This window comes from Gossypium hirsutum, chromosome D08 (assembly GCF_007990345.1).
Source record: "Gossypium hirsutum isolate 1008001.06 chromosome D08, Gossypium_hirsutum_v2.1, whole genome shotgun sequence".
Lineage (NCBI taxonomy): Eukaryota > Viridiplantae > Streptophyta > Magnoliopsida > Malvales > Malvaceae > Gossypium > Gossypium hirsutum.
The window spans coordinates 43,415,659-43,441,113 of NC_053444.1; the positions used below are offsets into that span (position 1 = coordinate 43,415,659).

Genomic DNA, 25,455 nt, shown 5'->3' on the forward strand with positions numbered 1-25,455 from the left:
GAAACCAATCCTATCTTCCTGAAGTTACAGTGAAGCGGATTAAAATGATGGATCTTATCTCTCTGAAGTTGCAATAGAGCATATCGCATCAGACTTTATTTTCTTAAAGATGCAGTAAAACAGATTAAAGCTAAAACGTCGAATCTTGCTTCCCTGACATCGTAATTAAAAAGATTGAAGCCACAACGGCGAATCTTACTTTCCCTAGTAGTGTAGTAAAACAGATTGAAGTTATAACGACGAATCTTATTTCCCCGATATTGCAGTTAAATAGATTGAAGCTACAACAGTTAATCTTACTTCCCTGGCGAACAGATCTTATCTCTCTGAAGTTGCAGTAGAGCAGATCACATCCAATCTTATCCCCCTGAATTTGCAGTGGGGTAGGTTGAAGTTACTAGTTCTATCTTCCTGAAGTTGCAGTGAAGCGGATTAAAAGGACAGATCTTATCTCTCTGAAGTTGCAGTAGAGCAGATCGCATCCAGTCTTATCTCTCTGAAGTTGCAGTAGAGCAGATCACATCCAGTCTTATCTCTCTGAAGTTGCAGTAGAGCAGATCATATGAAGTCTCATTTCCCTGAAGTTGCAGTGGAGCAGACTGAAGATAGCAAATCTTATCTCTCTGAAGTTGCAGTAGAGCAGATTAAAGCTATAAATAACAGATCCTATCTCTCTGAAGTTGCAGTAGAGTAGATCATCTCAAACCTTATCTCCCTGAAGTTACACTGGAGCAGATTAAAACCACGAACCCTATACCTCTGAAGTTGCAGTAGGTCGGATTAAATCTACCACAACAAGTCTTATCTCCCTGAAGTTGCAGTGGAACAGACTAAAACCACAAATCTAGTCCCCCTGAAGTCGCCGCAAGGAAGATTGAAGCTACAAGTCATATCTCTGAAGTGGAGTGGAGTGGATTGAAGCGACAAGACACAGTGGACTGGAATGAGGCTACTTGAAAAGGAGAAGCGTCAAAAGAAGTCGAGACTCGGCGAGACTGGGCAAAATTGGTCTTTCTTAGTCTTTGCTCTGTTATCGTTACACGATAACGAGCAAAGAGGGGTAGCTGTACAGCCCAATTTTGCCCAGGCAAAAAAAATTATTACAAATGGCCCAATAATCCGAAGCCCAATAGACCCAAAACAATTAGTCAAACTAGGGTTTCAGCTTTTCTGAAACCCTAGGTGCCGCACGTCCCTAACTCTACTGGCCACCGCGCACTGCCACCACCGCCACTGTTCCATCGCCACCTGCTCCACCTGCAAAACAAGCAAACACGCAACCAAACAGAAGGAAACAAAAGAAAAAGAAAAAACAAGTCCTATATTTTTTTAAGAGCCGAACTTCATTCTTGTAAAATGGGGGAATTTTGATTCTTTTTTTCTTCTTTTTCTCTTGGCTATAAAGCCGAATATGTTGTAAGCAGGGGGGATCTCTCCTTTTTTTAAGAATATTTCAGAAAATAAAAAAAAACGTTTAAGCTGATTTCTATTTTTTGTTTTAGATTTATTTTTTTATTTTATTTTCAGTTTTATTTCTGTGTATATAAACAAAAACGAAAAGGAAAAAGAACATACCGAAATCGCCGTGCAAGTGTCGTCGCCGGAGTCCTTCTTCAGGTCACCGAAAGTAGACAGGGAAGGCAGCGTTTGAGGTCTCTTCCCACGGCTCTAAAGTCATGAAAACTCAGTCTTCAAATGGCCCGTGAAGTAGGGTTGAAAAATCCAGTTTTTTTGGTGCTCAGGCCACCGCCTACGGCGGGGACGTGGCGGAGCCATGGTGGCCGACACGGCGGCACCTAATCGGGGCTATGGGTCTGAAAAGGGGGAGTTGAGAGAAAATCTCTCTGTTTTTTTAAAGGGATGAAAGTGATTTTTTTATAATTTTTTTGTATTTAAAGAAGAATGAAACGATGACGTTTTGCAACTAGGGTTCATGAGCCAAAACAACGTCGTTTTGACCCTGACCCGCGCGGTGACCCGACCCTGGGGGAGGATCCGCGTGTTTTCATTAGAAGGGCTAATCACACCTTTAGCCCTTCCGCTTTTTTAATGTTTTTTAATTAGGTATTTCTAAATTTTTAATTTTTACCCCGTTATTTTATTGCGATTTCAATTCGGTCCATCCTTAAACGACGTCGTTTTGGGGAAATGGATAATTCCCATTCTGGTCCCTTCATGTTGGGCGCGCGTTCAGGAAGATCCTCCTTTTATTTTATTTGCAGATTTGCCCCAAAATTTTGTTTTTAATTCGAACCAGCCCTTATTTTGTTATTTTATTAATTGATTCAGTTTTTTTATTTTCCTCATTATTATGCTATTATCTTTGTATTATTATTGTTATTATATTTTGTTTATTTATCTAGTTTAAATATTATTAATCATATTATTATTATTATTATTATTTATTCATTTATACCTTTAATATTTTAGATAAATATATATAGATACTTTTTTATATACATACATGCTCGTATATATATATATTTTAAAAATTTATATACATATATATCTTTTATGCTTTATAATTTCGAAATACATATATATATATATATATATATACTTTTAATATACATACGTGCGCACAATTTGCGTTTCATATATTTATATGTTTTTACATATTTTATAACTTTAAAATACTTTATATACACGCATACGTTTTTCTAATATACATATATATATGTACACATGTTTTATAATGTATATACATATCTTTCATAATTTATAATTCTAAAATATACATATACATATATTCTTTATAATATATACGTACCTTTTTAAATTATCATAAATATATATTTTATATATACACATATTTTTAATATATATATGTACATATACACACTTGCACATTTTTGTATTTCGTAATTTCAAATACATACATACATATATTCTTCGTATTTTATAACTTTATGTATATATACATACTTACATATATTTTTATATTTTATAATTTTTAAATATATACACATACATGTATTTCTTTTTACCCTTTTTTATTCTTTTCATATATTTATTTATTTATTTATTTACATGTCCACTATTATCATCATTATTTTTTTTAATGCTTCAGTTTTTATTTGTTTATTTACTTGATATTGTGTGTACATGATTGATTTGTTTTTGTATCTTTTTATTATTTTTCTTATTTATTACTTTTTCTCGTGCTATTTATATTTACATTATCATAATTGTCATTCCATTACGTCAATTTTTACCCAGATTCAAAAAAAGAAATTTTAAAAATGTAAGTAATACTCGGTATTTGGGATCTTCGAGAGAATCGAGCCCTAACGTATTGGGTTCCGATTTTCTTCGTTGAATCTAAATAATCGAGACTACTCTTTTTTATAAAATAAATAAATAAAAGCTCGTTATCGGGAATTTAATATGTTGTGTCCTAACGCATTGGATATGACACGTTGTTTTCTTGAGACGAGGATTTTCAAAATAATAATAAAATAAATAAAGGCAATATTCAATGTTTAATATTTTGAGAAATCGTGCCCTAACGTATTGGGTTGCAAAATTTTCACGTGACTTAAACAATTGAATACCCTTTTAAATTTTATTGTGCAAGTTTTCAGCTAAACTCATTTCTGAAGAGGTAAAATATCGTGCCCTAACTCATTGGGTGTGACATTTTCTCTTTCTGAAATGAGAGGGTCTTAACGAGTAACTTGATTTATATAAGTTTTAAAACAAATGATCGTATTTTAAATTTCTTCAAAGTTTTCAATTTTCGTCACTAAGACATTAATTAATCAGCTAGGTACCAATTTTGGGCGTTACGAGGGTGCTAATTCTTCCTCGTATGTAACCACTCTCGAACCTGTTTTCTGAATTTCGTGGACCAAAATCGTTGTTTTAATAAAATTAAATCATTTATTAAAAACAACCACTTTTCGAGGTGACCCGATCACACCTCATCAAAAAAGATTAGTGGCGACTCCCGTTTTCGTTTTCGTTTTCAAAATTCAAGTCGACCCCGTTTTATCAAAAAAAATGGTGTCAACATTAATCATATCTGTTTTTTTTTATCTAATGCTTATAACTACCCATAGCCCTTCTCAACCCATAAATAAGAGGATAATGCGTTTCAGTGCACTCGAACACATGTTCTTCTACATTGACAATAATACTTATGCCAATCGATTTAAGACTCAATCGACAAGTAAATAGATTTGTATATTTTCAATTTTACACTCAACTAGCGTGTTTACATATATCATATTGATAAAACAATATAACTAAAAAGTTTGAATTTTTTTAGTAAAGAAGAAAAATTCTATGGATTATCCGAAACATAAGGTTGGGTGGTATCTCCATCCCACAAGTTCTATGCTATTCTTACTTTTTACTTTTTACATGCAAATGAGTGATGGTTGGCTTATTCCAGTTTTGACTCCACCAACCTTTATCACTCTATAAATAATGTCTCACCCTCTCTATTGTGCTTCAACAGCCACCAAAAACTATAGGAAAAATAACCAATTTACTCTCTCTGCGTCGGCTGTCCTATGCCATTCAATTTTTGAAAGGCAGCGCAGAGAGAGATCCACTATTTATTTTATTCTTTTCATTTATTGGGGAAATAAATATGGCAGTTCTTAGATTTTGTTTTGTGCCTGTTCTAGCGGCTCTCGCTATTGGTATGATTGCCTCGCCTGTTACTGTTCAAGCCCAGTCCCCCGCCCTTGCCCCTACCCTTGCCCCCACCACCAACGACGGTTTGTTCTCTCCCTCTATTATTTTATTTAAATATGACTTTTGACAATAAATTCCATTTTTATTTATCAATGTTCATAAAATGAATTAACTTTGTTTAATGTGGAGGAACAGGAACATCGATTGACCAAGGGGTTGCATGTGTATTGATGCTGGTGGCATTGTTGCTTACATACATGATTCATGTCGCTGACTTATGCTTCAACTTTTGAGCCATTTGTTAGATTATCAAATTTCTAGGGAGAGGGGGGGATATGCTGGATGATTTGTAACTATGCTTGTATAAGTTTAGGCAAACTCTTGTTGGCTTTTTCCCGTGGATAATTTGATGACTTCAATTTTATTATGTTTAGTGGCATTCTCATAATCATTTCTCAATTACTTCTTTGCTTATTAATCTTCCATTTTAGCATTCTCTCGATGCGACGCTTCTCGGTTATCTCCTCATAAATATGGTCAATATGGGTTTCTTGCATTTGCCAAGAACATGCAAAAAGAAAAAAAATGACATCCATCTACCAAAGCAATAAGATGTAACAATATAATATGTTTGTTATTTTGGTTATACTAAACTCGTGTTTTTTGGTGTGTTAATTTTAAATTTTGTTAATAAGGTTACAATGGTTTTGATTTTGCTCATATTATTTATACATTTTAATTATATGAATTGTAGCTTCATTTGGTATTATTTTTCTTATGCTAATTTGTCTATGGTATTGAGTATATTGTTCTAGTCATTCCTTTACTATTTATTATTAATCCACCTTAGTATTATTGAGGTGTTGTCAAGGCATGTTAAGTTATTTATTGATTCAACTATTGTACAAATTGTTAAATTGAGCTACAGATTATTGTAAAAAAATGAATGATTAATTGAGCGGGTTACTTCGGCGACCACTGTGACACTCTAGATCCGATTGAACTTTCAAGTCAAGTTTGAGGTGTTACAATCTTAATGTCAAAGTCAAGTTTATTCAGTTCTAGGTCTAAACCGAGTTAGTGTAGATAGAAATTCTAGTGTACATGCCAATTAGGAACTTTGAATTGTGAGACTTTGATGTTGTTTTTTCTTACATGCCACCAATGGTGATTTACAGTGGCAAAACTAGGGGGCTGGTAGGGGCCCGACCCCCCTAAAATGAAAATTTTTTCGTATGGTCCCTTTTAAATTTTAAATTAGTAAAAATAAAATTATGCTTTAGCCCTCCTAAAAATATAAAATTTTGATTTAATCCTTTAAAAATTATAAAGATATAGTCTATTAAAATTATGAAATTATATTTTTCTTATCGTAAAAATTACAATTTAATTTGATTTGGGAAGAATAAAGGAAATGATCAGCAAATGGATAGTATAAACAACCCCTACCAAACGAATGACACCAACATCTTATTATAAATAGCTTAAACAATTTATAATTTGGATGAAAAGACGCATAGCTTGGTGAAATATGCAATTGTAACTATTGGAAAGCCAAATAATATGATTTTGTTAGTGAGAATTGTCAGTCACATTTCTTTGTTGTATTTCTTGGTGATCTATAAATAATGAAAGATTAGAGAATTCTTCAATATTGCTAACTGCAGAATCCGTAAAAGATTTGTTGTACACTAGGTTGTCTGGAAGCAAATAACTTAATTCGCTGTGCTTGAAAGTCGCTTTGATGCACTCTCATGCAACTTGTAACCCCAGTCCATGATATATATTCATTCTGAGGTAGCCATCTTCTGCCCAAACTCAAATCCCAGTTAAAATATTATTAAGCCCTTGGGTATTTCTCTCTGTGAAATACGTTAAGGCCCAGTCAATAATGGGCCAGGATGCTTATGTGGATCTCCCCAATGAGCCATAGTTATCCAAAATGAAGGGTCCAAATGATGTAGGGGAAAGATAAGTGGGACCACAGGGCGATGGCTCGTGACAGCCGAAGCTTCAAAGAAAAAACAATGGAAAAGAAATGGGTGAGCTGGATGTAAAGGGTCTGGGGACCAGGGACCAGGACCCTTGCCTTAGCCCAGCCTACTTGCACTGAACGAGGAGATGGAACACCGTTAGCCTGACATTACGTGTACGGCCATGATTGAGTTTCGTTATTTCAAAACAAAAATCTTCTGGATTGTTTTTCTTTTTTTCTTGAATGTCTCCAAAGTTGTGGAATTTTGTGCCCTTTCGCTCCCTAACATGACCTCTTACTGCTTCAAAGACCAATGCTTCCTTTAAGAGACCGCAGTGGTCAATAAATATGGAACCCTTTCTTTTCTTGATAAACTAGAAAAGAAAAGATTTGGAGAAATTTTGGTTTTCCTTTAATGATCATTAGCCCCCCCGCCCCCTCCCCGGCCCTCAAGTAAATCACATACCCACAAGAAAAAAGACCCATGAACTTGAGACTTTTACCGTCTCTATTCATCAATAGGGGAAAGCTCAAGGGGCAAACAAAATCTTAGTTGTAGGTCTCTCTCTCTCTCTCTCTCTCTCTCTCTCTCTCTCTCTCTCTCTCTCTGCCACCCAGGAAAAAAAAATCCATCATAAATGCCTGCAAATCTATCACCCTAATCGCCCAAAATCTACCAGATAATGACATCTCTTTTCTCACTTTTTCAGAACCCCAACTGCTTGCTTGAGTTATAAAAAAAACCTGTTCCAAGTTCTAGACACTGTGAGGCAATGAGACTAGAAAACCTAGAAACAAAACATTACATCAACAAAGAAACAGACATTGTGGCCTGGGATTTATAGAAGAGCATATTTTGTCATGTTAGGGAGTATAGTGTAACTATTTTAGAATAATGACAATTTTTATTTAATAAAAAAATTCAGCTCTTTTCATGAGACATGAGGTCTATGAAACATCAGTTAGTATACTCTTTTTTCCCCTGGTGCTACAAGGGTTCAGAGAGAGCTAACAATGCCAAAATCTTATGACATTTGTTTGTACTGCTCCATTTTATGGTTGGACCACAATTTGATGATACATTTCATCACTCAAAGCATTGAAAACTGTTTCAAGGCTCAATGTGTTGGATTATGGGGTGAGTGGGTGTGTTTGATTAAAAGCCCACATGATGATCAAGTGTTGAGTAATGATGCCAGTTTTGGCCCAAAAAATGATGATCAACTTTGATTTGCTAAATGTCACCCACAGACAAAACACTAGGAGAAAGGGACCCAGATGTTGAAATGCCATATGGCGGAGGGGGTCTCTCTCATCATTTTCTATCAAAGTCTCAAACTGTAATACTTAAACTGTAATTCTAGCGTAGGAGATAAAATTGAAGTCACACTATGATTCATCTCGTTATAGCTATAAAATGAAATGAAAAATAATAATTAACATTTTGTATACTTGCTTACAAGTAAAATTATGTAGTCCAATATTGAGACATACTACAACTCGAAAAAATTTGAAGCCCATTGGGTCCGATGCATTCGACTTGGTGAATGATAGAGTTTTAAGGTTCAGACCCTAAACCAACAGGGAACACTAGAATTAGGAAAAGAAAAAACATGGTTAGCGCATAACCCATTACTTTCTAACATCTTTGAAAGGTGCTTGTACTGTCTAGCTAGGGGTACACCAAGATCAACAATTCAGTAGGACAAAACTATATCTGTATGTATGGAACTTCCTTTGTAATTCATGAATCCACCACACTCCATGCACATATTTAAATCAGATTTAGAATAAATTATGATTATAGGACAAGTTATAATGTAATAATTAAATTACACACTATCAAAATTTGTACAATCTAATATATTTATGGAGTTTGACACCACGTGTGCACTGCAGATAATAAGAATCTAAAGTAAGGTAAAAAAAACCTTTTCCCATATTATTAAGAAAAAAATATAAAATAAAACAACTTAGCCTTTTGAAATGTTCTTATCACGTGCCTTCACGAAAACAAACATATAAGCATGATACAGCATAAAACACGTACCCAAACTCGTCCGTCACCGTTACTGTGACGGAGATGTTTAATATTCTTAACTTCACTCATTAACAATATTAATTAAACAAAGAGAAGAAAAAAATTGCCGATATTTTCAGTTCCCGCCGATACAAAACTTGCCGCAAAACTGGCATTAAACGAGAAAAAGGAAGGACCACTCTCTCAAATGGCTAAAATAGAATCCGCCCCGAACAAATCCCCGATATCTTGGAAGTGATCATCGACATGTTGCCAACTGGAGAAGCCTCCACCAAATTCGAACTCGAAATCCTCACACGAACTAAAAAATCCATTATCGAAATCATCTTTCAAAAAACTCGTATCGTCGTCGAACAAATCCGGTACTGAACTAAATATGTCACTTGGAATAGAGAATGGGTTGCTGGAGAAATCCGACACGTGTTCTCTGGATATGCAGCAAGAATCCTCCCGAGGTTCGCTCTCGATTTCTCGAGATTCTTTGACGCTTTGCGGCGAATCTACTTCGTCGGTCGAAAGCGAAGGACAACGAAGAACGGAGGTTGGGGAGCAAATATTGGTGGTGGTGGTGTGGGATTCTTCCACGGAGTTGTACTCTGAGCTGGATAACGGCTTTTGACTGTTTTTGTCTTGCAGTGATTTTTGCTGGGGAGTGGTAAAGTTAGTGAGCGCGTCGGGACCACGCAGCTGAATAGCCGCGTTGTCGTACACCATTGCTGCTTCTTCGGCGGTGTCATAGGTACCCAACCATAACCGTACACGCCTTAGCGGGTCCCTGATCTCAGCCGCCCATTTTCCCCAAGGCCGTTGCCTTACTCCTCTGAATTTCTTCCCGGCTGGTAATACCTTAGCGGAGGACGCTTTTGCTACAGAAACAGCCGCCGGCCTTTTTCGAGAATTCCTGGACAAAGTCGACGATTTACTTCTGAAAGCAGCGTCGTTTTGGGCGGGACATGATGATGAACCGATAGTTATCTCGTTCACGAATTTCTTGACTCTTCGGGTTGTTTGTTCTTCGTCTTCGTCGCTGGAGGAATCAGTGGCGTCAGCATCAGTAACTGATATCCGAACAATGCGAGGCTTCATTTCTGGTTGGTTTTCGACTTTGACATTTAACGGTGGTGAAAGGAGCTTGGTTTGATTGCGATGTTCTGTGTATTTGATTGAAGAAACAGAACAATGATCCATTCTGTTTTTTTTCGATTTTGCCTTATTGGTGTATTTGCAGGTTTTCAACTTCTATCACTTGGTCATTGAGAGAGAGTGGGAAGGGTAGTCAAATAAAAGCGGAGGGAAAAGAAGGGATTCCTTTGAGACTTGACCCCAGGAGAATAAAGGGCTAAAAAGGAAAGCTGAACAATGAACACGTTAATGAGAAGCTTGAAATGAAGAGAAGCCCACCATTAATCTGTTAAAAGTTTTACTCAAAAGTACTTAAGAGCACGAGAAATTTCAAGGAAAGTTATCCCCAAAAAAACAATAGTGCGCTTAAACAAGCAGTACGGAAAGCACCCCGATGGCAAAAACCAGTAGTTGTGAGAGAACGGAGCGAAGAAAAAGAAGAAAAGAAAGAAAACTGTAGGTAAAAGTTGCAGAGGATAAAAGAAAAAGGGAAGATGCCGCGAACCAAAAAAAAAAAACCACTAGACAGTGCCTTTTCTTAGTCACTTGACAGAGCACAGACTTGCTATTTTGGGTAACTTTCAAAACCAAATCCTAAAAGAAACAAAGAACACAAATTGCTTTCTGATGATATACAGTACTTTCTCCAGGAAACATAAAGAAAAAGAAAAGTCTTAAAAGAAAGAAAGGGAAAGGGAAAAGAAAAAGGAAAAGGAAAAAGAACACAAAGAGGAGTGAAGAATAGCTCTTTTGATAGATAAGAGAGTAAAAGGACAGAAAAAATGAAGCAGAGATTTGAGGCATATACCGAAAGTTGAGCTATTTTATAGGACCAGCCGTAATTGGCTCAAGGTTAAAATGCCATATATTTTATTTATTTATTCATTTTTAAAAAAAAGTTGTTAGAGAAAGGGCGGGGACATATCGGCGATGATGAGATTCCGGCAGAAAACAGAAAGATCCAACGGGAAGGGTGAACCGGGGGGAATGCTGACTAGGTGTCTAGGTGTTGTCCAAAAAAGATTTAATCTTGAAATCAGAGATTCAGGTCACGTGACACCAGACACTCGGGTCAGTCCACTCCTCTCCCTTTGACTAAAATTAGAACCGGTAGTTAATGATTATTAACACCCACTCCTACCTTTAATTGCCTCCATAATTCCTTAGTTAATCTTCCGTTTTTTTACCTTGTGTAGGCATTTTCGTCATTTTATGACTGCCAGAGGTGGTTAGATTACAGCTGCTGCAGACCAAGCCGTTATACAGCTGGGAAATTTTACTACAACTGAGACTAACGTGGGAGGCAACCTTGAAGTTGGCGCTATTTTTTTTTACCTTCTTATTTAATGACCACGCTGTGATGTGTATGGAGGGTATTTTTTCGAATGTATTCAAGCACAGTGTGAGGTTGAAACGTGTCTTGTATTTATTATTATTTCTTTGAGTAGCCCCGAGTTTTGATTGGCTCCAACAACTTGTTCTGCCGACAGTAAATATTAGCCGTCAGATGAAACACAGGGTCAATTTATCTAATTAGCAACGCATCATTAAATAATAGGATAAATTTCACTAAGCTCATTAAACTATTAATAACTTTATGTTTTGATTACTCAATTTTAAAAAATTATAAAATGGTCATTTAACTATGCAAAAGTTTTCATTTAAGTCGTTAGACTATTAAATTCGTTGTCGTATGACATTTTATGTTTGCATTGCGTGCATCAATCGAAATATCTCATTTCCCTTCTTTTCCACAGTTTAGTTTCTTTTTTGGAACAACTTTAAACATCACGAATTATTCCTTGATCTCTGACGCTAACTGTCAAATCTACTTGGATTTAGCATATATTTTTCTACTCTTTGATGGGTACTAATTTACCATACCAATTGTCAAATCGCTACTTGTAGCTTGCTAGCTAGACTTTAAAAAAATATTAAAGCCCAATGACTTAAATAAAATTTTTTGAATAGTTAAGTGACTTAAATGAAATTTTTTGAATAGTTTAATGACTATTTTGTAACTTTTTAAAATTGAGTGATCAAAATGTAAAGTTACAAATAATTTAGTGACCTCGGATATAATTAAACCCTAAAAAATAACAATAATATTTGGTGTTTTTACTATATAGATTTAATGTACACCGTTTTAATTAGATCACGCGATGATGAATCACATTTTCCTTTTTCTTCTTTTTACCGATTAGAAGAATTTAAGGTAAATAAAGACTGGAATTTACTGAGTTTCTCTGTTTGTCGGGGACAATTATTTATTTGAACGTTGTTTTCTCGTGTTCTTTTCTCTCTGTTTGAATTGAGAAATTTAGATGAGTTTCACGCTAATATATATATATGCTGAAAAGAAAATAATTAGAGAAAGTATGCTGAAATTTTCTAAATTTATCGATCTACGCTGTTTTTTAACAAAAAAACATGTTTTACTGGGTGCGTTTTCATTGTCGTGTCAGTGAAAACGTGTCTTACAAAACATTCTTTCATTGAAAATTGACATATTAGGTTTTTTTTGTTAGGTGGTTAAGTGTTAGTGTTTTTAGCTTAAGCCTTGGGTTTGATTCCTCTCCTGCTCACATTTGTATTTTTTATTTCATGTTGTTTAAAGTTTTTTTTAATTAATATTTTTAACACATTAGCTCATTTAATTAGATGGCTAGATAATTATGATTTTATCTTTGAGGCCTAAGTTCAATTCTTCTTATAAGCATTTTAATATGTATTTTTTAATATTGTTTCAAGCTTTTTTTAATTAGTGTTTATAATTAATAAATATATTGTTTATAAGTTTTTTTATTTATTTTTAATTCATATTTGTAAATAATTATTGCAAATATTGAATCCCATGTGATGGCCTTATGGTCAAGGGTGTTTATTGCCCCAAGTGTGACTTGGGTTCAAGTTATGTTAGTTGCATTGGTTATTCGGGCTTTGCCCTGTTATTGTAAATCACAAAAAAAAATTATTGCAAATATCATTATTTTTAGTAAATATATTTTTTATATGTGTAATATTTATTTTTCAATCCATATCATAAGTGTAGTAAATTGACATATTATATATTTTTGTATGTGTATTTGAAATATTTCACATATAAAAAAATTTGAATATCATACTCACAGTGTAGATGAAAAATAATGATATTTTACATATTTTAAATAATAATGATATTTGAAATATTATTTGATATTATAATATTAGAAATCACCATACCCCCACAATATAGGCGGAGAAAAGAAATATTTTACATATAAATATTATATATAAAGAAGAATATATCTAAAGAATTAGTTGATGTTTTTAAAAAATAATTACATATTTATTATTTGATTTTATAAATAAAAGAATTATCAATTAAAAATAAAAAACTTGAAAACTATTATAAAATAAAGAAAGATGAAAAGAATAAAGAAAATATGAAAGCAATAAAGAATGTACTTTGTTGATCAAATGGATGATTACAATACACTCGACAAAAAGTGGGACCTCTAACCACATTCAAGTTTTAACTCTACAAAAAAAATCATATTACGAACTTTGGAAATTTTCACAATGAGCGGCGCTGAATCTTTGTCCGACGATCGGATTGGCGAGGGAGAGGACTCCACCGCTGATCGTAATACCAAAAAAGTTTGGTTTAAGGATGGAAGTGATGACTCTTTGGCAAATATGGTGGTTGACTCGTCCCCGGTAAGCGGAGTTTCATGGAAAGATAAACTCTTGGGAGGATCGGTTTCTAACTCTCTTGTTGGTGCCGCTAATCTTGATTTAGCGTTTGAAGGTGGGGATATTCGTAGATCCAACCTTAATGGTATTCCTGCCACTGACTTCTCGGATCGCATTAGCAAAATCTTGATCAAGGGAATGGAGTTCACCGTGGTGGTCAAGTTGCTTGGGCACAATATAGGCTATGGGGCTTTGTATAATCGTATCACTAGTCTCTAGAAACCTACACAATTCTTTCCCCTAATGGATGTTGCAAATGGATATTATCTTATTCGTTTCCAAAGTAAGGTCGATTATGATACGGCGCTAACACAAGGTCCCTGAATAGTGTTTCGACATTATCTCATAGTCCTATTGTGGACAGTGGATTTTGACCCATCAAGACCATTCCCATGCGGTGTGTTGGCCTGGATTCACTTTCCAGGTCTGTCGAAATTCCTGTACTAGAAAAAGATCTTAGAGGAGATTGGAAGTTTGGTTGGAAGAGTGATTAAACTTGATATTAAAATAGACAACCGGGAAAAGGGACAATTCACCAGAATGGCTATTTTTGTCGATTTAGAAAAACCGCTTACCTCTCAAGTGCTTGTTAATGGCCGACTCCAACATGTGGAATTTGAGGCATTACCCGATGTATGTTTCTCGTGTGGTAAATATGGACACCTTAAGAATTTATATCCTTCTTCTTTGACAGATCAGTGCAGTCACGGCGGTGAAGAAATTCCCAAGAGTTCTTTGAGTAGTGAAACAGCTTCGGCGAAGAAGAGGGATGCTCTGCCGACGATAGGATAAGCCTTTGGCCCATGGATGGTGGTTGAGCATAAATCTCGGTGCAAACAGTAAGGAATTAGTATACAATAAACAAAAATTTTAGAAGGAAATCCAGTGGGTTCTCAATTTGAAAAGCTATTTTCCATGGATTCTGAATATCTAACGTCGGAGTTGGAGGCACCTTTTAAGGTTCTTGGAATGACTAGGTTTATTCAAGGAGACTTCATCAAAAACCTAAAAGGAAAGGAAATAGAAAAAGGGTCTGGATCTATGATTGTGGTTAATTTGGGTAAAGGTCTGTCGGGCTGTGTTGATGATTGTGGGCCAAGTATAAAATCTAGGTCTTTGGGGGATAATAACGCAGGATAGGAGTTAGGATTAAAAGCCCATGTCTCACCGCGGGTCGGTGATATGACTTCCGAAAATTTTAGGCCATATTCAACTTTGGGCCTTCGACAAAAGTGTAATGGGTCTCCATTGGAATGTTTTGGATTATAGCCGATTGCGGGCCAGATTTCAAATTCTTATAATTTGGGCTTAGAGGGTGCAACAGGTATTAAGAATAAAGACCCAACAATTCTTATTTCCTTTTCAAATGATAAGGCTACCTCTTTACATTCGAATCCCACTTTCGAAAAGCATCCTAAGGCTAAAGTGGGTCTAATTTCTAATGCTCTTAACCCTAAAAAGCATATTGTTGTTACTTTCCAAGAGAAGTTGGATAATAAATCCAAACCAAAGATGCATGCAAACCCTTCAAATATTCCTAAAGGCCATGGTGCTAAGAGTAGAAAAGGAAATGGACATAGTAGGAAATCTTTATTTAAATCTATTCGTGAGCGTGGGGGGAATTCAAACCTGCCAGTAGTTCACGAGTCTCCCTCCCAGAAGCTCTAGGCTCTATGGAAGAGCTCATTAGTGTGCAAGCTGGAATTTCTATAGATAAACCAGACGTCAAATCTGGTAGTGTCTGAGCTACTAATATCTTTTACAACGTTAGTCGTTTTTCATATTTATTTTATTTATAAATTTTCTATCTTTTCTTGGAATTGTCAGGGATGTGCGAGTTATAAATTTGTTAGAGTCTTCCGGGAATATAATCAGGAGTATAGACCAGATTTGATCAGTCTTTTAGAAACTAAGGTTAGTGGTGAGAAAGCGAATTTGGTTATTGCTAAGCTCAGTTTTACAATTCTCATCATGTAGAAGCAATTAATTTTTCAGGAGGTATCTGGACTTGGTGGAAGGATTTGATTAGTGTGGAGGTGCTCCAAAGTCATCCCCAATTTGTCTTAGCCAAAATTACAGACAGTTCCTTTCGGCAGCCTTTTTTGGTTTCTTTTGTATATGGTGGTTCTAATAGTTAGAAAAGGAAACATCAATGGGACGCTTTGCAAACTTCTATTTCGTTGGATTGGTCCCCGTGGGTGGCAATTGGTGACTTTAATGCCATACTTTCTTCTAGTGAGAAAAAAGGAGGACAAGTTTTAGGGAAAATGTGTCATTTCTTTGGTAATTTTATGGATTTCGCCCAACTTCAAGATTTAGGTTTCCAGGGGTCACAGTTCACTTGGAAAAAAGGGGGAATTGTTGAGCGTTTGAACAGGGCTATTTGCAATACTGCTTGGAGCACAAATTTTCTGAACTCAATGGTGACCAATTTACCTCAGCTCAAATTTGACCACAAGACTCTAAAATTGTCTCTTTTTCCTGAGGTTCATTATTTGAAAGGGCGTCCGTTCAGATTTTTAGCCGATTCATTGAACATCCATCCTTTTCAGACTTTGTTAAAGAGAAATGGATGAAGTTTGCGAGCATGTCATCCTTACATTCTAAGTTCACTGATCGAGTTAAGATTTGAAACAAAGAGGTTTATGGTCATATTTTTACTCATAAAAAACTCCTGTCTCGTAAACTGGAACATATTAAGATTGAACGAGATAGAACTAACTCAGAGTTTCTTAAGCAAGTCGAGATGGATGGGAGAGAGGAATTGGAGAATGTGCTTCATCATGAAGAGATTCTTTAGCGACAAAAAATACGTTGTGACTAGTTGGTTTTGGGAGATCGCAACACAAAATTATTTTACTCACGCACGTTGAGAAGATGTAAACAAAATAGAATTACTACTTTAAAAATGGCTTGGGAGAGTGGATTATGGATGATGATTAATTGAAGCTTGAAGCAGTTAATTTTTACTCCAATCTGTATGGCGAGCATCCTAGGCCAAGGAGAGATTTCCCATTTGTTGCTTTCTCGTGCCTTAAAGATGAGGATTTTAATATTCTCAACAAAAAATGTTGGATAGGGAAATTAAAGCCGCTCTTTTTGATATGGCACCCTTGAAGGCTCTAGAGAGTGATGATTTTCATGCATTGTTTTATCAAAGTCAACTGGATCATGTTGGTACCTCGGTTTGTACGTGGGTTAAGAAGGTCTTCGAAGGGAAAAATATTGATTCGGAGTTAAATAATTCTCTTATTGTGCTTATCCCTAAAACTTAGAATCCTGTAGATTTCTCTGAGTTCCGACCAATCAGCTTATGTTTTGTTCTTTATAAGTTGGTCATAAAGATTATTGCCAATCGATTTAAAGTGGTCTTTCCGAAGCTCTTAGCTCCTGAGCAAGTTGGTTTTGTTGCAGGACGGAATATCACTAATAGCATTATCATTACTCAAGAGGTTATTCATTCCATGAGAGGTATGCAGAAAAACAGGAAATGGATGGCCATCAAAATTTACCTGAAGAAGGCCTTTGATCGAGTATGCTGGAACTTCATTGAGGTGTCGCTCCAAACTGCAGGTATTCTTGTTTTCTTACGAAATGTTATTATGTCTGCAATTTTTAGATCTACTATGCAGGTCTTGTGGAATGGTGTCCCAACCTAGAAATTTCAATTAGCTAGGGGCCTTCGTCAGGGATGTCATTTATCTCATTATCTGTTTATTCTTTGCATGGAGTGGTTAGGTCACAGTATCTGTAATGTTATTGATGTGGATAATTGGTCTCCTATTAGGCTATCCCATGGTGGCCCACCGTTATCTCATCTTTTCTTTGTCGATGACTTGATACTCTTTGGTCATGCTAGTGAGAATCAAGCTCGAGTCATTAAAAATATTTTAGAAGAGTTTTGAGACTATTCGGGACATCGAATTAATTCATGAAAGACTAATATTTTTTTCTCAAAAGGTGTGGGTGATAACTTGGGGGCGTATAAATGATTTCTTTGGTTTTCAAAAATTTACTAATTTGGGATATTACCTTGGAGTTCCACTTTTTTCATGACAAAGTCACCAACAGCACTTTGAGTTTTGTGATGGAAATGGTGCGTAATAAATTGTCTAGCTGGGATGCCAGTCAGCTTTCTTTAGCTGGAAGGGTTACTTGGGCGCAATCTATTCTTCTTTCGATTTTAAGTTATTTCATGCAGACAATGATGGTTCCCAAAGGTGTTTGTGATGAGATCAAGTGCATAGTTCAGAAATTTGTCTAGGCAGTTTATAATGGTAGCTTAAAGATAGCCTTGGTTAGTTAGGATTCGGTGTGCCAACCTAAGTCTCACAGTGGTTTTGGTCTCAGAAAATTGAAAGACCACAATATCTCTTTCATGATGAAGGTTGGTTTTAACATAATTTCTAATACTAATGCCCTCTGGATTCAGGTGCTTCGGTCAAAATATAGAGTCCCTAGTGGTTTACCGAATGATTTGTCAAGGAGTCAGTGTTCCTTTTTATGGAGATCTATTTCTAAGGTATAGCCTTTCATTCGTGAGGACTTAATCTAGTCAGTCGAAGACGGAAATAGCATCAAGTGATGGCAAGACCCCTGGATTCCCAATTGTGGTCCATTATTTAAGTTTATCCCTTATTTTGGTAACCTTTTTCTAGATTGTTCTCTTAATAGTATGGTTGTAGTTGATGGCTCTTAGAAGTTGGATCTTTTTAGGCCTTGGGTTCCTGAGGAGATTATCAACAAAATAATAGGTGTACCACCACATCATCCTTCGTCAAGTCCTGATCGAATTATTTGGAGAGCTAACTCTAGTGGCTCATTCTCTCTCAAAAGCGCTTATGAGATGGTTCGTGAAGGCATTTTCAACTTAAAAGATCAGCTCTGGGAAATACCATGGAAGTTTTACGACCCTCATCGAATTCATTTTTCATCTGGTTGGCTCTAAAACAACGTCTCTTAACAAATGCTGAGAGGGTAAAGCGGCTTTAGGAGTAGCAATGCTTGTGGTTTTTGTGAACATGATTATGAAGATGTTTTGCATATACTCAGAGATTGTAATGCTACTAGAGGCATTTGGGACAAGCTTATTCCACAGTAATTGTTTTCTATTCTGAATCTCTTCTCGACTGGATGAGGAACAATTTTTAGAGCCATTTTTCTTCTTGGGGTGGAATCGATTGGCCATGTCTCTTAGGGATTATCGTGTGGCGTATATGGAAGAATCGAAACCTATTCATTTTCCAAGGTATTACATGGAGTGTTGACGAGATTATTAAAATCTCATACAGTTGGGCGAGACAATATTCCTCTATTTCAAGGATGTCATATCATAAAGCACGAAGTTATCTTCATAATTGGCCTTTACCTAATAGTCGGGTGAGTTTGAGCACAGATGGTTCGGTGAGGTTTGATGAAGGCTTCGCTATAGATAGTGGCTGTGTGAGAGACCATAATGGTGAGTGGATCATTAGGTTCGCCAAATATTTGGGTAATTGCACCGTTTTGGAGGCAGAGCTTTGGGGAATACTAGATGGGCTGAACCTTATTTTGGATAGGCGTTTTGAGAAAATCCTAATCCAAACTGATAGTATTGAAGTTATTAATGTAATCTTGGAAGATTCTTCGGGAACTTTAACAATGTCTTAGTTAGGAAAATTCATTTTATATTGAGGAAGATGGAGTAGTGGAAAATTCAGTATATTCCTAGAGAGGAAAACTTAATTGCTAATAGTCTGGCTAAGTCAGTTCATACTAGAATCCTAGGTTTAAGATTGTTTGAAAATCCTCCTTTGAGGGTCTAAGTTTTTTTTTACGTTGTATCTTTATTCTATCACCAAAAAAAAGGGATGATTACAATGCTTCATCAGAGTCTCTATTTATAAGCATAAAAAATATAAAAGAAGTAGAGATCTAATTCTAATAACTATTAAAATTTAAAGTACATTAAAACTTTATCTTGATCATGATGGACATCCACTTAATAAGATATTCATACACTCCCCTTTGAATGTCCATTGGTAGATAATGTGCCTCATTAAAGCCTTATTAGGAGTCCTATGGGATAAAAACCTAATAAAGGAAAAAGAGTACACAATCTATAATACGCATAATATGTTGTCTCATTAAAAATCTTACCACAAAAACCCAATGGGACAAAACCTCGGTTAAAGGAAAAAGAGTGCAACACATATTTACTTCCCCTCATGAAAACATCACATATTTCTCATATTCTAGGTATTCAATCTTGAATACTAGTTTTTCAAATGACTATTTGAATATATTTGCCAAGCATTTATATTACCATTCTTTTGAAAATCATGAGTGAGGGAAAATTTTGAGGAAATATATTTTGATCTCTTCAGGAGTTTCAACAATAATCATAGCAAACTTTAATCATGATCCTTCTATAAAAATACAAATAGGTATTTTAGATCATTTTATAATCCTCTTTCAACTATTGTTGACTAAGCCAAATTTACCACATATGTTCAATTATTTCAATTCATATAAATGAATAATTTCCCGAGAATTTCAATATGCTTCTAGCATTCTAAATCCTTCAAGGATTTTAATATAAATTTTACTGCATAATGATTTACAAAGATTGTAACAATAACCATTAGACGCACGTTAAATTTTTTATGAATTGTCAAAATAATGTCTGAAGGTTATTGCATCCACCACAAAAGAATATTATATATTTTTATAATCAATACCAGTACTTAGTGAAAAACTTCATATTTTTATTCTGCTTTTGCAAAACTACTTCATTTGCACTCTCACTGGCTTTTTACTTTTAGATATTTGGACTACTGTTCCAAAAATTCCACGAATTTAATTGTACTTGAGTTGCGTCTTTCTATTTTGATCAATTTATTCTATAACTATATTTCTCAATAGATTTGTTCAAGATCCTCCTTTTATTTTATTATTTCAATAATAATATTGCATGCAAAATCATTGTCGATCACTTTTATTATTCGTTTCTACATTTTCTCGAATTGACATAACTTATCGAGATCTCTTATTTTTATTATTTTAAAATTTAGTTTCAGGTACTTAAATCTCTTCTAGAGTTTTACTTATTAGTTATGTCTTGGGTCTCTTCTAGAGCACCCGCCTTCACTATATGACTGTTTAAAAGAATTTTTATCTTTGGAACCAATCAATCTATTATTTATTCTAACTGATTGTCCTATTGGGACTTTTGGTTCAAATTAAAATATTAACTTGGATATTCTCATTAATTTTGTAAATACATCTGATAGTTAACTTGTAATAAGTTATCATTGTTGAACTTCTGATTCAAATTACTCCCCCTAACTCATTACAAGTTATTATTTCTCTCCCCCTAATGTCGGGAAAACTATCGAATCAAAATTCTAATCACAAATAATGTCATGATTGAATCTCTAATGCATTCAAAATATCTAATAATACAAAGAAACTTGAAATTAATATATATTCTTAACTTTCTTTGAGGATTCACTCATCTTTGTGCGTTGTGGTGGAGCAGTTGGAACATATACGCACATGCAAAAATTCAAAGATGAGGAATATTTAGCTTTTCATCAAAAACCAATTGTAATGGGGAGCATTTATAACTTATTGGCTTGATGCGTAAACACGTAAATCAACATAATCTCATGTTGAAATAAGAAGTTTAGTTCTCATAAGTAATGGTTTAGACATTAATCAGAGGTGTTCAATCAATAATTTCTCTAAACCATTATGCGCAAACTTTTACAAAATTTTTTCAAACTCAACGAATAAAAGACTCAGATATAAACTCATCAGTATTAGCAAGATGAATTGTCTTAATTGCATGATCTGAAATTAATTATTTAAACAAGCAATCTTATAAACGACAGGTTGCAAATTGATAACATATATGTGATTATTTTGTAGATGCATCTACCAAAATCATATAAGATTAAAACCATCCACATGGTGGATGAATGGGCCCATATTCGTTTCAGAAATGCAAGATAGTAAATTTCAACTTTAGCTAGTGAGTTTCTAATAATCAATTTTCATTGAGAACAAGCAACATATGAGAATTCTTTTAAATTAAAGAATCTTTTGGTTCTTTAATGAATGTCTATATGAATTCTTAATTAATTTTCACATCAGTAAACTTCTGCTTTACTTTAACATGTGTTTCAATTGTACTAAATTGTATCAAATTAATAATTTTACTATCATTCCTTTTACTTTGTATCTACATATAAGTGCTATTGTGACATTTACTACTGGAAAATGCCTAAATCAATTTGAATAGTATAATGTCACTAAGTTCACAAAATAAATATAATTTCCAAACAATTATATGTAATATTCGCTTCAGAAAATATGCCAAAATCTTCAAATATCTAAAAAAAAATTACTACTTCAGGTGCATCCAACCATAATGAGTTTTAGATAGAATTATCATATTTTATTGCTCATAAATAGATCTTTCACGGTCAAATATTTTGCTTCCAACCCCTCAATGGGGATGATGACAAAAGAAGATCACAAAGATTATAGAATAAATATAAATTAATAACCCTATCCTCTCTTTTTCATCCTTTCAAAATAGATATTTATAGCAATAGAGATTCATATGAAATATAATATTTTCCTCATTCACAATCTCAATATAAGATCCATTATAAATATCTTTTAAAACCAATAGATTAACCATCATAATATATTAATATATTAGCTCTTCTAGAGCTTTCGACTAATTTTGTACTATCAAATATTAGAATAATATTTTTTTGTTTTAGTACCAAATAAGATAAATATTTTCTATCTATAATGATAGAATTTATTACTACATTCTCATATCCTTCCTCAAAGAATATTAACAGAAACAAAATATTTGGGCATATGCCACATATGTGGCCAATAATCTTTCATATCACATGATAACATAAGTTATCTTTACCCTTTGAAGAGTTATCTTGAGAACTCTCATTATTCTCTTATTTATTACTATGTTCTCACTTTTAGTGGTCCATGATTATATATTTTATTCTTTTTGTTTGCATTCACTTTAGGAAATGTAATAAATTTGGTAGGACAGACTTCTAAACGCCTCCATTGATTCTTTATTTCATAATCATCATTGCAAAACATGCGTGAATTCCAAATTAAAATCTATCTATTCATGTTGCCATGATTAGTCTCCAATCACATCATCAATTACAACAACAATCATGATCTCTATATTTCCATTTTTCCTAATTGTTATATACTGCTACATTCACTTCAGGGAATAAAGCAAAACTAGTTGGAAGAATTTCATAGTTTTTCATTAGTAATTTATTATTTTGCTTAGCCACTAGAAGGTATGAGATCGTTTGAAAATACTATTAAAGTCTTCCTTTATAGTGTAATGTATTCCTTCAGGAAATATATATAACACAAATACATAAGTATCTCATGTTATTTATATATATGGTTTTAATGTAAAACATATAAAAGTTTTATTCAAGATATATCTTCTTGATCTTAAAAATAATATTATATTTTACAAAATTTTGCATCATAAGGAGCTAAAATCTAAGCTCTTAAAGAGCTTTTTACAGTTTGATGCAATATTAGCTCTTCAGGAGCATATAATCATTTTATTGTATAACCTTAATGGATGCTTAATTTATTTTAAATAATATACAGTTTTGCAATTCTTTTTAACATGAATGATAAAAAATTTCTGATCTTCTAAAATTTTATTTATTCATATAAAATTAAAATGAATAGGTATAAATAAAACATATATTAAATATAAAAAATAAAAAATTCATGTTACTAATAAATCATTGTGGTTAGATAATATATATTATATATTATACCACAACAAAATACAAAATATTATAATGTCAAATTAAAATAACTTTATAGCTATAAAAGTTTAAATATAAACATTTTCTAACCTCCACCTCTATGACATAATTTCATCTCAAATTTTACAATGATATAAATTATCACAGACAGAGTGAATATCCCAAAGTTCATGACAAATAAGTATTTTTACTCTCATTCCGTAATAATCATATATCTTAATCAAAATCAAAATTAAACCAATCAATTTTATTAAAATGAAAAAATATTTATCTCCACATAAAAATCTCAATAACTAAATGCGTGAAGGGTTTTATAAATTCATAGAGATACAGATAGTGAATTATATAAATCGAACCTTTTAATAGAAATCAAATCAAATTTCAAAAGAAGTTGAATAGATTGACTTATGTTACCAAGGATAAGAAGTAGTAATTATAAGTATCCATTGTAATGAAGAAAAAGAGATCATCCCTAAGCAAATATCAAAAAGCAAACTTTGAGAGTGAATCTTATTTCTCGATTTCATATAGATAACGGTATCAAATCTTTCACCATCCTTAAGAACAAAAAGTAAAATAAGTTAATCAAAACAATGATAACGTATAATGAAAGAAGAATGAAAAATAATAATCAAATATGAAACATTAAATAAAAGAAACTTCCGGTAAAAACTTTGCATCTTGCCGTCAAAGATATTGAAAATCATGAAGGATAAATTTGATTGTTGATAAAAGGAACTATTACTTTGAGCAAGATCGTGCTGATAACGTGTTATAAAATAAAGAGAGATGAAGAAAATAAAGAACAAAGAACAAAGAAAATATGAAAGCAATAAAGAATGTACTTTATTGATTAAAGGAATGATTACAATGCTTCATCAGAGTCTCTATTTATAGGCATAAGAAGTATAAAAGGAGTAGAGATCTAATTCTAATATTAAAGTACATTAAAACTTTATCTTGATCGTGATGGAAATCCACTTAACAAGATATTCATAACAAAAACAATATATTTAGTAATTATAAATATTAATTAAAAAAACTTGAAACATATGAAATAGAAAATACATATTAAAATGCTTTTAAGTGGAATTAAACTTAGGTTTCAAGGATAAGATTACAATTATCTAGCCATCTAACTAAAGGAGCTAATATATTAAAAATATTAATTAAAAATAAAAAAAGCTTTAAACAACATGAAATGAAAAATATAAATATGGATAAGAGAAAAATCAAACTCAGAACTCAAAACTTAAGACTAAAATCACTAACATTTAATCACCTTATCAAAATAACTGAATTATCAAATTTTAGATAAAACGTGTCTGTACTATTTTTTTTAGCATATACTTTGCCGTTTCTAATATGTACTATTGAAAATGAAATTATTATTAAAAATGAATAAATTTAAAATAAAAAATCAGAATGGTAGATGCTAGAAATTTAATGTTGTTTATTATTGATATACTTTTGCAATATCGTAAATGTTAATAGCAGATTTTTTGCTCGGAATTAATAAGCAAAGGGTGTTAAGAGTATGGCCGCAAGCTTTCATCATTTTGTCCTTCCTAAACTTAATTTTTGCAACTACTCAAATTACCACTTTACCAACTTCCTTTTTTCTTCTTTCAAGACGGATCGTCTCCCTTTTATGTCGACGTAAAATTTCATTTAAAATGTTTAGGTGAATGTTTTAATTAAGTTCCATTGGCTGAAACGATATGTCTCCTGCTTAAAAGGTTTCTCTATAATTATTTATAGGGGTTTTAACTTCTAATTAAAAATTATTTTATTTATTCATTTAAAATTTTGTTTTTTTAATTTTTAATTTCTCTTAATTATCAAATCACTCAAAATAAATAAAAAAAATTAATATTTGTTAACTTTGCTGATGTAGTATGCATATGAACACTATATCAACAATTAATTATTTTTTAAAATTTAAAAAATTATTAAAAATTTAAAAATTATAAAAAGAGTATTTGTTAATAATTAAAATTTTGAATAGAAATTAGTTTGATGATTTTAGCAGTGATTGTAGATTATAATTCAAAAAATAATAATTTCCAATGGCAAGTTGGGGTTGATGATTTGTGGAAAAGGAA

The 25,455-nt window shown here is 33.3% G+C and overlaps 1 protein-coding gene and 1 long non-coding RNA gene across 2 annotated transcripts; one reads left to right on the forward strand and one right to left on the reverse strand.

The window, feature by feature from the left end:
• The first annotated feature begins 4,374 nt into the window (after positions 1-4,374).
• Positions 4,375-5,071, forward strand: LOC121220084 (uncharacterized). The gene is made up of 2 exons (XR_005917241.1): positions 4,375-4,727; positions 4,840-5,071. It is a non-coding gene; the product is annotated as an uncharacterized lncRNA (long non-coding RNA).
• A 3,469-nt stretch (positions 5,072-8,540) lies between these two features.
• Positions 8,541-10,773, reverse strand: LOC107910054 (ethylene-responsive transcription factor CRF2). The gene has a single exon (XM_016837802.2). The coding sequence runs from the start codon at positions 9,846-9,848 to the stop codon at positions 8,844-8,846; it is 1,005 nt and encodes a 334-aa protein (XP_016693291.2). The 5' UTR covers positions 9,849-10,773; the 3' UTR covers positions 8,541-8,843.
• Positions 10,774-25,455: the final 14,682 nt, after the last annotated feature.

Bases quoted from the DNA above. Each gene is read 5' to 3' on its own strand.
- LOC107910054 (XM_016837802.2), bottom strand. From the start codon at position 9,848: ATGGATCATTGTTCTGTTTCTTCAATCAAATACACAGAACATCGCAAT.